This window comes from Danaus plexippus, assembly GCF_018135715.1.
Source record: "Danaus plexippus chromosome 18 unlocalized genomic scaffold, MEX_DaPlex mxdp_20, whole genome shotgun sequence".
Lineage (NCBI taxonomy): Eukaryota > Metazoa > Arthropoda > Insecta > Lepidoptera > Nymphalidae > Danaus > Danaus plexippus.
This window is the reverse complement of record NW_026869853.1, coordinates 3,507,390-3,526,029: the sequence shown is the minus strand read 5'-3', so window position 1 is coordinate 3,526,029 and position 18,640 is coordinate 3,507,390. Positions and strand designations below refer to the sequence as shown.

The following is an 18,640-nucleotide window of genomic DNA, read 5'->3' as shown; positions in this document are numbered from 1 at the left end:
ATATAATTTTTATAATCTATTAATTATGCCAAAATTAAATTAAGTACAAATTATTTTATCTGTAGTCGTTACGCAACTTCATGACTTTCGATGACAGCGATTCACTGCTATCTTCATTGCTTTTGTGATTTTGTCATTAATGTCTTGTTTTACGTCAAATATGGAGGAGGATCGTCTTTTTGATGAGCGTGTTTCTATTAGAGAATCTGCCCGACCATTAAAAAAATATGGGAGTACTTGCAACCATATAAAAAGGAACGAAGAGTACATTAAACATGTAATGTCCAAGGGAGATACTTTGCAAGGAATAGCTCTAAAATATGGTGTTACAGTAAGACTATTATTGACCATCACAATTATTGTGTTGATAATAAGTTTATCAGGTGATTGGTAATAAGGCGGACACGTTAATTGTTTGCAGATGGAGAAGATTAGACGAGTGAATCGCCTGTTTGCAACGGACAGTTTATTTTTGAGAGAATATTTGTTAATACCTGTAACCAAGGAGTCTCCTTATTACGAGAACGGAGAACGAGTGACGGAGATAGCGCTGCCGAGCCATCGCGCGTCGATAGCTGGTATGCCAACCAGGGACTTCTCTCCTGGAAGTCCTGACGAGAAGGAGTCCTTTGATAATTTCCTCAATAGGCTGGACTCATCAATTGCGAATATCAAAAAGCACGTAGAGAAAAGCAAGGAGACCAGCGAGTGAGTATTTCTAATGATTCTTTTTAATTATTTATAATATATGCAATTTTTGGATAGTGTTGTGCAACATGTTAAACTTCATTTTAATAACATTTGACAGTTAGAAAGTTTTTTTTATTTTAAGAACATGAACCAAACACATTATGCCATATTAAGTGAGTGTAGCACGTATTTTGGGTATTGTCTCATATAAAGTTTATCATGTCCCAATTTGTGGACATTGAACTGTTCTATTTAATGTTATCTTATGCTCCCTAAGTATTTCTAATTATAGAAAATTTTAGGTTTTATAAATTTTATCGTCACTGAACAATCTTGCTTTATTTCTTAAAAAAAATATTCAAGCGTCAGCAAAAAATATAGACATTTAAAATTAAAAACTTTGATTATTGAACCTTTGCTCTAGTTATATCAAAAGAGATATCAAAAGATTTAATGTCATACATATCGGACTAAAATATCCCAGAATTACAATAGTGAGATAAAATATGATGTAGTCGAGCAAATAGAAGAGTTGGTAGTTTTGATAATTATGTTGACAAATGATAAGAGATACATTCGACGTGAACTTGGTAAATCACATGAAGTAAATTTAAATGGAAATATGTTTTTACTCATTTTGTATTTATTTGATAATAGTGCAGTTTTTTTTAAGTTGCATAAAAATTAATTTTTCGATTTGAAATAAAACCACATTATAATAAAAAGAAACATACTTAATTATATAATTTTTTTTCATATAAGTATTTATGTTGATTATAAGGATGGGAAAAATTTTATTTAGGCTTTATTAATGTAAGGAAGTAATAAAAATTCTCAATAATTACGAATATTTTGATAAACATATGCTATTATGCATAGTTTTTGTTGCTTAGTCTCTTTGTATTTTTTCAATAATTTACTACACCAAGAATAATTACATAATTATAAAGTAGACCTCATAAACAACAAACAACACAAAAAACGGATTATAAAATTGTTAGCCACAATGTTCGAATGTTAAGTTTCAATATATAATTTGCTAAATAATACAAAATTATAAATTTTTTCGTAATAATACTAAAGAGTTTGAATTTTAGTAACATAAGAAGAATAAAACAAATAAATTTTTGATGTAACAAAAAAGTAATCTAGCAAATTGTAAGAGTGACAATAAAAGTATAAAAACGGTATACAATTATACTTCCAACTCTATAATATTAATGTTTGTAACAATGGATGTTCCTGGGTGATAATTATTTATGACAATTCTTACCAACATTAACTTATTTAAGTGAAATGGCCGAATTCTTATGATTATTTTGATATAAATTTATAGTTGATTACAACCGACAAGAATATTAAAACAATCTAGTTCATCATCATCAGCTCATTGGTGCCCACTATTGAGCAAAGGCCTCTTTAGAAGGCCTCTTTTTATGGAAAGTTACAGCATTAACCACCACACTTGCTCAAGGCGGATTGGCGATTTCAAACTTATAATTTGAAATTATAAGTCCAGGTATCCTCACGATGTTTTCCTTCGCTGTCTGTCCGTGGTGTCTAAATACTCTTGGAAAGTACAAATGTCCCTGAAAAAATCACTAGTTATGATAGTTGCCAGGTTTCAAACCAGCACAATCTAGTTACTAATCAAAATACAGTGATATTGTGTTGTATTTGGATTTAAAATATTCACCTACATTGCTGTTTCAGTTTTGTGAGAAATTATCTGACACTGAATTTATTTTCAGTCAATATTTTTATGGGCATTATGCTGTATACAAATTATAATTATTTAAGAATGTTGACGCTAAATAGCGTTTAAATATACATATTTAACAAACATTATCACATTAGATTTATACTAAATAAAATCCAAAAGTCATTTTTACTATGAATTAGTTTAATTTCAAGGTTGTCAGTGATTGGACAGTATTTATGCAGTGGAATTGCGTAAAAAAATCATTCACTCATTCATTCTATTATTAAATATAGCAAACAATAGATTAGGATTTAATAAAATTCACCACGTGCAAAGTGGTTTAACTTGAAATGTCTGCTGTTTTTTATAAATTATGCACATTTTTTTTATGAATATTTTTACGATCATCAGTATCTCTTTCAATTTCGCTTACGGACTGCATATTTGCACAATGAATACGTAAAAATTGCAAGGCTTTTATAATACAAATGCGTGGTATTAAATAAAATTTTTGTATAATAATAATAATAAATATATTTAGTTCTCAACGAAAGTAATTTTAGTTGCTTTCTATGCGTCAACGTGGATCACATGACAACCGCCGACCACGTACCATGTTCGCTGCAGGTGCCTTTCACACTTACCGCTTTTTATTTGAATAAATTATGTTTTTGTCACATGATTTCGTTCAAGGTCTCCGTTTCTGTTGGCTTGCGGATCATTGTATTAAGATGAGTAATTTAGAAAATCTGTTTCAGTTAAAATATATAAATATCTAATTCATATGTAGCCTTACTCATGTCTTACAGGCGTGTAAGCCATTTTAAATAAAGGGACTAGCTTGGTGCTTGTTTAAAATATAGTATGTTAATGTTTTTGAACAACATTATAAGCATAATTGTAAATTTTTCTTTTTAAATTTTGTTAAAAATAGTATCCAACTCAACTCAACTCAACTAAAAATTTAAAATTAAATAAAGGTAAAATTATAATGGTTATGTTTGTTACGTGAGAACAGTCGAATGTATAAGAAATTAGTCACAGGTGTTAATTGAGTGTATGATTTCTGTCCTTAAAAAAATACAGTTCCTGAACGATACAAATGTAGCCAATCAAACAAATGAGCAAGTTTGAACAATGACCCATATTGTAAGTTCGTTGTCATTCATTAATAATAAAAATATTAAACCTGTTTTGGTTCTCACAGTGTTTGTCACTGGACAATAATAATTTCCGTCTCTTGGTGTTAGTTCGCGTCCAATTAATATGAACTCCGACTTGTTAAATTGCCAAATGGTTCAAGCTCGAATCTCAGCTGGTTGTTGGTAGAACAGTTAAAGATTAATGTCGTGTTCTCGTATACGCTTAAAACCGGATGGCGCTATTTTTGGATTTATAAAATAATTTTGTACGAGGAATCAAAGATTATTTTAAGTGACGTAAGTTTTTTGTGGAATTTGTTTTGATTTTATGACAGCCTTGAGTGCATTAAACATTTGAAGAGCATCTTTGTGACGTTTTGAAATGTAATAAAATATATGGAACATAGCGAACCAGCGTATTATGACCTTTTGAAATATTATATAACATGTTATTGTTATCTTAAAATGTATCTTTATTAAAGTTTTTTAACCTTTAACGTCGTCAGTGACTGAGATATGGTAGTTGTGAAAATTATTTTTGATTCTGTTGTCAAAGGAATAGCGTTCAATATCAAATAACTACTCGTTTTATGTTCTTTGGTGTGATATTTAACACACTATAAAAATATTATTTCAACATATTAATGAAAAAGGGTTAGTTTTAAATAATGAGATCTAAGATTTTCGCGAGTATTCATTTAAATGAAACTAGTATTATTCGGATTTACTACGCGGATTTTATTATTTAAAAAACTACATAATCCCGACGTTTCAATTACTTTGCAGCAACCGTGATCACGGGCACACCTCGTCTGTAAATCCTAATAATACTAGTTTCATTTAGTTTTAAATAGTAAAAAATTTAATATATCATTTTCGGGACATGACGTCATTTTCTAAAATTAATTTCCTTTTTCTTAAGTCTATTCTAGAAAACAATTTATTGTCACTTGCGTAGAAATTATCGAGTGGTTCATAAGTGATTGTTGTAAAATGTTTTCAATTTTATTTTAAAACGTAGACTAAATGTATACAAAACTGCGTGTATTGTAATTTTGTGCGTGTCAATAGTTAGTTTATTCTAGGTTATTCGCCTAGGCCCTAGAGTGAAAAAAAATATCAGTATTATTAACATTATTATCAGTATTATTGTAGACTTTAACACCTTGGAATAAAGTATGTTTTAGGTGGGACGTAATTCGTTAATATACAATCTTTATTCGCACAAAAACGTCTTTGTGTCCCCATGTCTTAAATCCGACATTACGCGGCACATACAGGATTCCATTTAAATTTAGAACGCTGCGCATTTAGCAATTGTATTGTATTTTTTTTTGTTTTATGAATTATCAAGTGTATATAATTTATTCTTGATGTATTTCGATCGATAACCTCAATTACAATTATCTTAAAATTATATTTTTATCAAGTAAGTTGTCGTTTGTTGAATATGATATGTGAAATTCTGTCTTAACAGTTCATATGCGAGGTGGTATGAAATTTTTGCACGCGAACCTCATTCAAATGGTATGATTCAAAATAAATCAATATTCATATTTTATAGTTCCCACAGACCGCTCGTTCGTCAGTTTATCGAGTTGTTTACTCTCTAACAGAAATTATTTTCATGTGTGTTTATATGAATTTTAATAGATTATATTTTTACAAGACTTCGTCGCCACCTTACTCGGTCTTGTCATAGGAGATTTCTTTTGTATTTTTCCTTGGACTATTGTTTGCGACAATATGATAATCTACACCAGGAACCACCCACGATGATATTTATCTAGTTAACCGCCCGATTCAATACTATTTACGTCGGCTTCTTTAGCAGAGCACAATTTGTATCGTCACTTCATAGTGCACACGAAGCGCTTCTTTTTTTTATTCAATGACGTCCGTTAATACTACAATATGTGACGAACTATGAATGAAAAACCGTTACCGCTGTTTGTAGTGCGTAGTGTACATGTGTACATAAAAGTATTTTTTCCATTACTTAAGACTTTAAAGCTTATGTTATTACGAGTAGAACGTCGAGTTAGTAATTGGATGAGAAGCGTAGGTAAATGATATTTCCAACGAATCTATCTTTATAACTGCAAAGACTTTCAATATGACATAATTGGCTAGCCACTTCCCTTTGGTTCGTACGTACTCTGAACAATATCGACCCAAGTAACATTTATAATTATATATATATATCTGGTATATTTTATTCCACAAAAATCCTTACATTTTTTTATTAAAAGATAGAATGAAATATGAGACATTTTTTAATTTCAATACTACATTACACTATAGGTAAATAAGTCATTACAACAGAGTATTAAACACACACACACACACACACACACACATACACACATATAAATATATATATTACACACATACACACACATATATATATATATATATATATATATTATATATTGAGCATAGCCTTATTATAGCCTTACTTAAACCTCCTTCATGGGATTAATCGAACATCAGAAAAGTATTTACTAATACAACCACAAATAAAATATCCCATCACCATACCAAACCTCAATGGTTACTTGCTACTTATTGTATATGTAAGGAATTCGTGAGCGCCTTACTTCTGTTACATCTGTATACAGACTCTGATAAAGTTCAGTATTGGAATACTATGAAGATGTTCAGCTCATAAATAACAAAAAACAAAAAAACATTCCAGATTTGTAAAGGACCTCGATGATGGCTACGTTCGTCACAGGCCGACGGCTAGGTTACGTCAGTCGGCGTCCATGGGGGCTTCGACTTCCTATAACGAGGTGATCCCGCCTCCCCTGCCACCACCATTAACCCAGGGCAGGCGTGTAGACAACTCGCTGAGGAGGCTAGAACGTGCCCACGACGACCTGTTCCAATTGTAGCGGTCAAGACAGCGCAGGTATACTGTGATAATTACGTACTAATTAATTTTTGTGCCTAACTTTAAGGTGTACCAACAATAAAAAGTCATTTTTCTTATTATTACGTACTGGATATTGATTGACTTTAAGATGATACGTAGATATATAGCCTTGGATGGTAAATACGCTATCCGAGTAAACGCTTACCAAAATTATATCGTCATTCATTAATTCATGAAGTTGCTGTTTGCCTTTGGACTATGCGCTAATTTTTCATACTGATATCACTCCGTCAAGTCGGATACCTTAATAACTGCACGTTCCGTGAGCTACCTAAAAAATAGTAGGTACATTTGACCCACCCTTTCCACTATGGTGACTATGGTGAGAATTCAGAGGAATCTTCCTAAAGAAATAGAAGATTCTATATAGAAAGCTCTTGAAGATGTAACGTCTGCCACAGGATTCAGAACTACACGCTCTTTCATACTATTGGCTAAGCGATTGAATGTAGTCGCAGCAGGAAGTGAGATCATCCTTGGCCGTCAATTTTGTATAAGAATAGCACAAAGACATAAACTAACGGAGGAATATAAAGAGGACTACTACAAGAAATCTTGTTATCAGGGTATAATATTATCTAGGGATGTTTGTGGGGATGGTTTTTACATAAAATGAAATCTTACCGGCGATAAACTATAACGAAATTTTAAATTAAAGTCAAAGTTTCTAGAAGGCAAACAGGAGAGCAACATCAGTGTTGTATGTTTGTGTAACAGAGTGCAAAATTTCATGCAAACCTTGGATATATATACTAAGAGAAAAATAAGGAAGAAAAATCCCATAAGTGTGGAAAATAAACTGCTCCTACATGAATGGCGTCTAAAATCAATCTTTTATTACAGAATACGATTACGTAATGTAATTTTGATCTAAAACCGCGGAATATTTCATAGCTTCCAAATAATATTTTTAAAGATATATGAGAATGTTAATTAGTTCTTAAAAAATTAACAAAAATGTTGTGTGATGAACAAAAAAGGCAAAATTAATTATAATTTACAAAGTTAACCGAAACTATACTAAGTGCTAGCTAGATTCCTTCCTGGGTCGTTTGGGGCATTTAATATTCATAAAGACCAAATGAATCTAACACTGGAACTGAGATATTTAACCCTTTAGCGCAAATGGCAATATAATCACTTATAACAAACAGGTGAATTTTGGTTGTCAGTCCAAGGACACGTGGCTCACGGCGGTCTATAAAACGAACAATGGTTTCTAAAAAAATAAGAAATAGTTATAATATAAGATAATATGTAACATAGTTTAACAATAATAATTTCAGTTAAATAATCAGTAGTCAAATTCGGGACAAACTTACGAACTCAGGGTTAAACTGTAGCTGTAACCAAAAATCTTCTGGAATTTAATAAAATTTAATATAAAATATGAACAAAATTAAGAAATCATCCATTTGGACGATCCTATTAAAATACCAGGTGATAGGATTACTCACAACCGGTGATATATTGTCAGACATAAATTTTTCTCTAAGACACGGAAGACCAGAAGTTTTGACATTGACATACCAACGCTCTGAAGTAGACTGTAAAAACTATTAGGAAGAAACAGATGACTGTCGTCTCCTCGTATATTTACACGAACAAGTGAATCAAGAAAACGATTGGACACACTCGAAAGCATTAAAATGTACAATTTTAGATTTACAGAGACGAAACCTCTTAGCATTCAATGGATTCACCGTGCGGGTGCCGAGTCCATCGCGTAGCAGGGAGAGGTGATTCAGTAGTGCCTGGGACTTGCGACCCAGGTGTAGGTTTAAGGAGCCCCTATCTAACGCGCGTTAAACGCTCACCTCCAATGTCCAAGCTCCTCTCCCTACCTAACCATATTTGAAAGGAACCTACTAGGGCTGCTTTCGAAGCACGTTCCAATATATAATAAACAAAATATTACGAGTATCCTAAAGAATTACCTCAACTAAGATTTACATAGCAAAATATGTTAACAGACTTAATATCCCAATTAGATGAAACTGTAACATCTTTTAAAATTCAATGCGGAGACAAATGTAGACTATACAAAATGTGTTATGATATGATTGTTCGGCAGACCGGTGTTGGATACTAATAACACAGTGAGAATCATCCTAATGAGTGAACATTGATTATATCAATTAGTTGAAGCATGCAACCGAAGGATGTAAAGTAATAATTATAAACTAATATACACGAAGGACCTACCGCATGTGATTAAAGTAATGAAATGGTTATAGGTGAGAATTTCTACGTAACAGTTATGTCCCATCTCGGATATATTTTGCGAGTATCAACGAAAAATTCTCCGAACAGGTCCCATAAGTAAAAAATCTAACTGAGACCAGTATAAAAAATTACAATTTTTTTCCGTAAATCCTTCTCTGTCCTGGGTGCACAACTTTGGAACTCACTCCCACCTTCTGTTTACAAAGAGAGTCCAAGTGCACCTGCATTTAAAAATCGACTTAAGAGACATCGTCTGTCACTTTTACCTTTTGATATGTAATATTTACTTTTTTATGCTATTTGTATATATTTTATGTATATATCTATGTATGTATAATATCTAACTTTTTCTATTTTTCAATTTTTTTATATGCTTATATATAAATGTCTTTATTTATAATTTTTTTCCTTCCCTCTTTTTTGTACCTACAAAACGCTTTCTTATTTAGTTTCCTCTATCAAAAAGGTTTCTGGTAGAGATATCTTTTAAGGGATAAGTTATTCTATCTGCATCACATTTTGTTTTTATAATTATATAACTATTTCCACTCTTGGTACATATATAAATAAATATACAAAATACTTTGGGCCAAATAAACAATCTGTGAGAAGGTTGCCAACCAGTACAGAGCACATCCGCTAATATAACAAAAGATTCTGGGTGACTCTATCACCAACGAAGGCCACCAAGTTTGAGGCCCCATCGCTCAAAACGACTATAACTTTGTAGTGAATAGCTAATCTCTATGGTATGATAGGACAAATACAACTAATACGACAATCGACCTAAACAACAACGCTATATCCTTTCATTACTAGGCTAGAGATTTTCGAACAAAACGCTCAATTAAATAAATTACGAAAATATGGAATTCCCTTCCAAAATCACTGACTACCCGCAAAATAAATAGTAACACAACATTTTAACGACCAAAAAAAATTTCCATAGATCATAGGCATTAGGATACATAGCCCACGGCGCTAGACCGTTTTTTATTGTATGCCAATAGGATTATTAATTTAATTAATTAATTAAGTTGTTTTATGTTTAATTTATTAAGTTGTTATATGTTAATAATATTTTACCATCTCAATTTCAGATATGCGCGCCTGGAATGACGAAATCTGCTGTGATCTCACAGTATACCGTTGATAGTGAAATTTTATGTAAAAAATATGATCGTATGTTATTCTTGGTACAGCAGTTCTTGGGTCAAATATATAAATAACAGTCAGGAACTGCGAGTTATGATCTGGTCTCAAATACATTTTTGGACTTTGGACCATTCGTGGAAAACTCCAAAGATCTTAAAATCAATTCAGCTAGGGTGGTATGGTATTCCAAATTGCATAAAATCAATTAGCAAAATTGACACACCTACTTATATACTTGCTCGGTAGCGAATATCGGACTACCCGCCCTAACTGGAATGTAATTCTTAATAATATTATTGTTGTAAACTATTTACCTTATGGTAAACATTGATTGTATAAAGCTATATCAGTAGGCAGTGTACGTCAGTTGTATAAGTTGTTTAATTGTTAGTGTAACATAATAACCTCGTAACTTTTATACAATGTAATCTATGTACAGTTTTTATCTATTATGTGTCATAGAGAGTGGAAGGGTTGAAAAGTGGATGATGACGTCACTGTATGTAGTGGTTATAAGGACGATGACGTCACAATCGTATGTAAGTCACAAAAATTTCCTCTCCAATGATATATTCAAGGTATGGAATTGGTACTGTTGGATATTCAGATAAATTTTAAGAATTTACTGCAAAAAAAGGAAAAATATGTTCGAGTTTTTGAGTTATACTGATACAAACCAACAGACATTTCTATATACAAGTGATAATTTTATATTTATATGTGAAATGCAATAATAATTGTATGTATATACATTTCCTCTTAAACATATTGTAAAATTTGCTATAGCTTGCCATAGCTATGTACAACAGTGTAGATCAATGTTTAGTGGTTATCAAACAAATTTACATTACATTAATAAAAACTGAGATCCCTGGTCGTTTTGTTAACATTGATAATGATTTTATATTCTGTGTTATAATTTAAGTTTTTTTATCTATATTCAACACGAAGGAGTTTTTAATGGGAGTTAGGATGCATATTATATTTTTATTTTTTTAATCAGATATTTAGTTTCAATGTAAACAATAATATAATTATTGGACATTATAATACATACTAACTTCACGTCACTGTTTTGCTTGTAATTAAAATTAATGCTTAGATTCATATCAATGTGTAACAAATTTTATGCCACTAAATATGACTTAGATTCGGAGAAAAGTTTGAACGAAAAGTACATTAAAAAGAGATATTACATGCACTTTACATAGTGAAACTGAACTCAGATTATATTTATATATACGTATAAAGAAAACGGCAAACTGTCTGTTACTAGTTAAATGATGGAAACTAATATTACAGGATACGGGACAGTTATTCTAACAATGTTGGGCTATCATTAATAACAAAAAAATATATATGTCGTGGTTTTGAAGGTTTTGTTGCTGACCACAAAATTTATATGCAAATGACTTTATGAATATGAAATTTTTTAACCAACTATAGGTATGTAATAAATAATCTTCATGAATATCTTCCTATTTATTATGATACCAAGCTTTTTGATTTGTTTTAGATAAAAAAAAAAATATATATTTATTTGACTGTTAAACATTTACAAGATAATGTTATAAAGAAAAAAAAAATAGATTTCGTTGTAACTCGCATATAAAAATATGAATGTTTTGATGTACAGTTATGATATGTATAGCGGAGTATGTGATTAAGATATATATCATGTTATGTAACAAATGTAACTGCTATGTGAATAAGGAGCCTTATATATTAATGTTTCGGCACTAAATAGTTAAGTTATACTGAATGTTGAGCTTGTTAGTTAATGAGATTTTGTAATTATGTCAATGAGGATTTAATTTGAAATCATGCTTATTTATACATAAAAATAAAACGCTATAATATATATTGCTAGTTTAATTTTTTAGGATTAGTTTTATTCTGAAGTCTCAAATAGGGAGTTGGAGTACAATTTTTGCTTTTTATAATGGCAACACTGACTCGAGATGACAGTTTGGTTATGATAAATGGAAAAAGTAATTAATGGTAGTAATTTTGCTGTCAATTTAAAATTTTATAAGAATCTGTTTAGTCATAATCCTCGTAATTGTTTAATTTAAATATTTCCTCTATATATTAAATATTTAAATATTGGATAAAACACCTTTGTCTATCTTGACAAGACAATTTCGTCAAGTAAATTTTTGAATATTTGTTAAAAACTTTTACTTATTATTTTTAATTGTTTTTCCTACGAGACTAGATCTGCACGGGATAGATAGGTGAGATGATCATGTAAAGCAGCCTAGAATATTAAACGCATATAAAAAACAAGATTTTCCTCGAATCGTGTCTTCCATAGATTTAAGAACTATAAGGTCTCACAGTATGGAATGTAAAGATTTAGCAAAATTTAGCTCGGAGACTTTGCATAAATAACCAAGTCTAGCCACAATATATTGAACTTTTTTTATTATTGTTTTTTGGGGGCACTACTCTGTAAAGAAATACTTACATAGTAATATTCGTTAAGTCACTTTCAAGCGGTATTTCTTTCTTGCTTTTAAGAACTTTCTTAGCTTTAATAACTGGAGAACTAGGAACTTCGTTAAGTTCGACGATACTTAATTTCTATTTATGTATTATGTTTTTAACTGGCTTAAAGGCTTCCATCTCCCAAATTTTGTGATATAAAGAGATCGATGTCCAGTTGTCTCTGGAATAAGTATTTTAAAGTTCATGCACAACGTCTTTTCCTGGCTGACACCTCTATATTTATACCGAATAGTATCACGCCCCGCTCTCTCAGGACACAAAGGACTAGGAGTATCATATTATAAATCTAAATCCATCCACATATTATTGCAGTTCAAGTTCCTCAATTTTGGAACTTCCCATCATTTTCCCATTTATCAAGATTGTTACAGAAGCTCCTTAGAACTATTGACTTAAATAATTATTTTAATGGCATTTTCGGAGATTTTATAAAAAAAACTCAAGTTATTTAATATATATATGTCTGCCGAAAATTACACGTGCTTTCCCTAGTGACCAAATTTGTTCTACGAAGAAAAATAAAGGAATTGAGATCTAAGATTTTCGCGAGTATTCACACACCTCGTCTGCCCGTGATCACGGTTGCTGCAAAGTAACCGAAACGTCGGGATTATGTAGTTTTTAAATAATAAAATCCGCGTAGTAAATCCGAATAACACTAGTTTCAATAAAGGAATTGGTATAGTCTCGAGTTTCATCAGCAGTTGTTAAACTCTAGCTATAGAATTTAAGTATGCGACGGATGCTTCTTTTAGACTAGTGTAGTCTAGACTGACTTAGACTGATTTTCCAGATCATACATTTTTTGTTTCCAATATCATACATACTCTCGTCTGAGCTAATGTATAGTGGGTAGTGCCTTAGCTGGCTGATGATGGTTTTATTTTCAAGATATTTAGTTATTTATAGGTTGGTGAATTTTCAATCGATAGGAAGTACTTGGATATATTATTCAAAATATTTTGGTAATAAGTATTGCTAAATCAAAATCTGAAACCACAGCCAAAATTCACAATCGTACACAATAAGACACAGCTGCATAATTTTACAAGATGGCGTCCAAGACGAATATTGTTACGTAAACCTCTTGCAGTCTCGCAGCTTTGATAAAAGTCTTAATTAAAATATCCGGTGACAGAAAACTTTAAAACCTTCTTCTAGTTTATGAATTTCTTTTAAAATATTTTTTATTTGATTAAATAATTCCATGCTAGTCGGTAGATTGAGTTCAGTTAATTAAGATAATGTATTCTATATTCTATTCTTATCGTAAGCAGTTGTTTTTTAAAGATTTATCGCGAACGTAAATTATAAAAAAAATTACATTAAAAACTACTGAAGTGAAACTTCTTTCTTAAACTTTCTTTTTCTCTTTATTTATACGACAATAGAGGTAATTGGTTTTAAAAACGTATCCGGAGTGTTGGTATTAAACTTATATCTACCCTTATTATTTTTAAAAGTTAGGATAGCGATTTGTCACTTCCCTCCGACTTAAGAGGGAAGTCGGAGGGGTGTGGAGCTCTATCTTTATTGTACCATTTGTAAGAAGTGGCGAGATTTAAATGAGAACGAGATTTAACGAGGAAATTGTCTATAATGAACGGTTTAACTTTTAAATATATATGTACTTTGTATACATAATGTTACCTTTATATATAAAGAAAAGTAAAAATAGTAAACTTATGTACTTTGTTCTTAGAGCGAGAATTAATTACGGACGGAGCAAAAAATAAAAGTAAATCATCCAGATATCCTTACAAACTATTTGTTTGTAGAATCCCGATTATCCGAATCAATTAAAACCAGTGGTAATTCGGATAATCGAAAATCCGGATAATCGATTTCATAGTCAAATCAAACAATATTTGAAATTTAAATGGTATATTATGTAATGAGTTTGACATATGTACCTACGTCGTTTAGACAAAACGATTTAAAAAACAATTGCAAAAACCAAGTGAAAACTATGTTCTCTAGAATCTCATTCTTAGGTTTTTTCATGACTTTACGTTGCGAGCTGCCATCTTCTTTCTCATGCGCACAAGTAAATTGATTAAAGATTTTTTTTTTATGTCTGATATCGTAGATACTCCTACACCATATATTTGCGCCAACTTACTGCCAGATTCACAATTTTTTATACCCTAGGTTATCTTCATTTTGTCTCCAAGAGACAACACTACTCTTTTACGCTTAGACATTTTATATTTCCAATGCAATATGTTATCAGTTAAACGTTATAAGAGAAAATGAAACAATAACAAACATAATCGTGTAAACAAATGAGAGCGGGAGTAAACATTCGGAGGCGCGTTTAAATTTGTCGCTACGTGTCTAGTTGCGCGGTACTAGAGCCGTGACGCGAGTCCGGATAATCGGATGTTCGGATAATCGGGATTCTACTGTATATAATTTCATTATATAAATTGCAAATGCGGTCAACATCACCAAAAACCCAAAAAAAAAAATAACCTAAAAGTTAGGTGTTAGAACAGGAAAAGAATTATAGTCATAGAACATTATTGCAGTAAACAAAATTAAGGCTTTCATTTGATGTTGGCGGGGACAAAAGAAATATAGCTATTTTAAACAGGAACATTAAATGAAAGTAAAAATTACTTAATGAACATAAAAAAAACCTTTTAAATCAAGACAGATTAATACAAACTCAAAAAATGTATAATTAAATAAAACTGAATGAAAACTTACTACTTTAGATTGAAACATAATATATTTTTTTTACTTTCATTACATTTATATAATTTTATTTTAATATTTTTATTAATATTATACTAAGATTGCTTATCCCAGAGATATTATAATATTAATTGTAACAATTACACCAAGTTATATCAATTTACTCAATGCCAACTAACTTAATTAATTACGTAACTTCAGTAGTTGGATTAAAGTTTTAGTCCAAGGTGAATTGAATTTCTGGCAATGTAAAATTATCGTTAAAGTGGTCTAAAGAAAATTATGAGAATATATAGATTAACTACAGATATATTATCATTGTTATAAAAAAAAATTAAAAAACATTAAATAATAACTAAAACCGTTTCATTATTGTTTTATATATGATTATATGCTTAAATAAAAATATATTATGAAATAAAATATGAAGTGATTTAATTGCATTATTTCGTATCAAATTTTTGTCGTCTTAATAAATGATGAGGGTCTAATATAATTAACTTTTAATGTTAAAAGCGAAGCAAATGATTCATGTTTCACTTTGTTCTAATAGCTGAATTAATTTAATTACAAGGAGTCCGAAGTCGAAAATTATTTCGTCATTTGTAATGTTTTATTTATAACGGTATTGTATAAATGCTACAATAAATTTATAATGAGATCTCTGGCTGGCTTTTTATTATTAATATCGGTAATGTTAGTTTAGAAACATATTCAGTTTTGTATTATTAATTAGTTTAAGTAATTATTTGTGAATGATTTTGTGTGTGTTTTGGTGAAGTCGAAGTGAATTGATGTCTTTAATATATTCGATAAATAGTTTCTTTAATAAAATATACTATATGACACGTTCAAATGACAGTTAGGCCGCGGGCTTTTAATCATAACTTGACTAAAATTGTAAGTGGTTTTTGTGAAGAACAAATTAGTTACAGTTTGAAGAATCAAAAATTTTCCTTTAACAAAGAACGTAGTTTGTTGAAGGTATGTTTTCTGAACCAAGTACGGTGTCATTGTGGAGCTAAAGCCATTACGAGTGAATTTCGCAACACAAAGATTCGTTTGAATGATAACTGATTTAACCACGAATAAAGTAAATATAACTATCTCTAAACTAAACTATGGGTTTAGACGGTCCAAAAATTTTGATGCCCCCAAAATTATTCTACATTGAACTTTTATGTAAATTCCGTTTAAATGCATAACAAAATTAAATATTAACAAACGAACAATTTACGATTTAAAGAGATTTGTTGATTCGGTATTTGAAAGTAAAGAATATAGCCTTATTGCTTCTTCATTTGATAATAGCTTGGTTTAAAAAGTGGATTGTAATCGAGCTTTTTGTTCTTAACATTGCGATTCATAATAATCTTCGAAGAAAATAGCAAAGCTAACAGGTATTTCTATATATTAGATTAAGGAAGTAAGTATTAGCGAGATGGAAATTTACTCAGAAATAAGTTTTGAACGAGTCTAGAATGTAAACTTTTCAGTTCATTTTAAAAAGAAGTTTCTTTTTCTCATGTTACAAAAATTTCAAATTAACCCGAAGTTTCAGCAGATTCCTGCAATAAAGTTTGTCCTGTCTAAAAAAATTGAACTCTCCGTACTGTGAAATGTCTATCACTTTTATTTACAAAATATATTTTTATGTTATTGGAAGAATGTAAACATCGCCCTTGTCACAATTTAAAAAAAAATGTGGTACCGTTTTTGGTCACCATCCGCGCCACTGTCTGTGCAATTTTTATACTTGTCAAGTCATTGGATACTTTTATCTATCGTGCAATAAACCGAAGTTTACTTTGTTAAATCTAGTAATTGTATTATTTCCCCCGTGTGTCATAACTAATAAACCGGAACTATTAAAAAAAAAAAACTAACTGAAACTAAAACTAAACTGAAGATACTTCGTTATCCTTAGTTACATACAATGATACAATGTTTATATTATTACTAAGTATTGATTTATTGAATATTTTTCAATATAAATACCATAATAACGTTATACATTTTCACATTCTAACGGTTTTGTTGAAGTAAGTTTAATTTTTTTTACTGTCACTAAAAAGAAAAAATAAACAATAATTCCATTTGGTAGGTAGTTGCAAAACAGTTCTTGAATGTAGATCTAGATACGAAGCTGGATATTTCGTGAACACAATGACGTCATAGTGACAACAAACGCGTGTCCAAGTTACGTGTGACGACAAAATTGTTAACGTGATTATGTATTATTCTGAAAGCATAACTGGAAATTGCTATCGATTGTTTAAATAGTTATAAGATGATATACCTATAATCCTAAACATATTATATATATTAATATATATATACATATATATATATATATATATGTATGTATACCAAAATAAGATACTGTTTCACATTTTATATGACGTTGTAATGTCTCTGGTAATGTAATCGATTTGAATGTTTGACCGCCCAACACCTCACGTTTGTAATTTTGCGTTAACTATCTTGTATGTTATTTACTAAATATTTAAATACTGAGATTAATCCTATTCAGTTTCCTGATCTCATATCTATAGGTTCGATTTAAATTTCTTTTCAATCTATATTTTTTTTTTTTAGTCTAGAATTATTTTTCTGTATTATTTTATATCTATTAATCTGTTAATCCGTAAGGTATGTCGGGTCTTTCCCGTATGTAAAAAATTACTCTTCTCCCTTAACCTTAAATACTCACAAATAATTCTCAGATTGTATTTGTCATTAATTCGGTTTCAATATTTTGTTAGTAATATATCAGAATAAAATACTTTTAAACTACTGGTTTAATATACGTGAACAGAAATATAAACATTGATATTTTAGAGTCAATTACGATTTATATATCATAAAGGCAAAATATATAATTCTATTACGAAAGCAATCTTCAGGAATTGAGGATTTATAAGTACTGAATAAAAGGGTACCATGGTTACGTCAACCCCACATCTCAGTTTATGGGGCCGAGACTCGAGATTAGATCGACCCGAACGCATAAAGCAATCACTGCGCTCTTTAGTGAAAGGTTAAAAATATAAACCTTGTTTAACTAAACTTCTTATTCTTCAAAAGATACTCTTATATAATATTTTTCCTATCGTTACTTTATAGAACATGTTATAAATACATGAAATATTATATTTTTTATTATAATATCAAATTCAATTAAATTTTTCCATTTTTATTGATATTCGAGGAAATAAAGAAAATTACATACTGGTATATAATTTTAATTATGAAATAAATCTATTTTAATCATTCTTACGGTTCGAGAGCACTTTATATCCGGACTAATAAACCTGGTGAATGGCTTTAATACTGGTATCCCATTACCAGAAGAGGTTTCCAAGCGATAAAGTCACATCCTGTAATGTATTTCCGTTAAATAATTCTCTTGGGTCTGTATTTTGATGGTTTTAAATTAACTGCGACGATTTTATCAAAGTATAAGTTTAACATAATATTATGGGGATAATTAATGTAAATATCCCTTTTAATGGAACGGTTGTGGTGTGTATAACGAAATGCCAATGTGTGTAAGAGATGTAAAAAAAATATTAT

General features: G+C 30.3%; 1 protein-coding gene and 1 long non-coding RNA gene across 3 annotated transcripts; one reads left to right on the top strand and one right to left on the bottom strand.

The window, feature by feature from the left end:
* Window positions 1-120: 120 nt before the first annotated feature.
* Window positions 121-11,714, top strand: LOC116772894 (lysM and putative peptidoglycan-binding domain-containing protein 2). Its single transcript, XM_032665196.2, has 4 exons — window positions 121-331; window positions 422-708; window positions 6,233-6,448; window positions 9,799-11,714. The coding sequence occupies exons 1-3, from the start codon at window positions 140-142 to the stop codon at window positions 6,429-6,431; spliced, it is 678 nt and encodes a 225-aa protein (XP_032521087.2). The 5' UTR covers window positions 121-139; the 3' UTR covers window positions 6,432-6,448; window positions 9,799-11,714.
* LOC133320338 (uncharacterized) lies at window positions 1,881-4,241 on the bottom strand. 2 transcript variants are annotated; one of them, XR_009753725.1, is made up of 3 exons: window positions 3,582-4,241; window positions 2,391-3,141; window positions 1,881-2,279 (listed from the first exon to the last, which is right to left on the bottom strand). It is a non-coding gene; the product is annotated as an uncharacterized LOC133320338 (long non-coding RNA). The 2 variants fall into 2 exon arrangements; XR_009753724.1 differs by lacking the exon at window positions 3,582-4,241 and having other exon boundaries at window positions 2,391-3,397.
* Window positions 11,715-18,640: the final 6,926 nt, after the last annotated feature.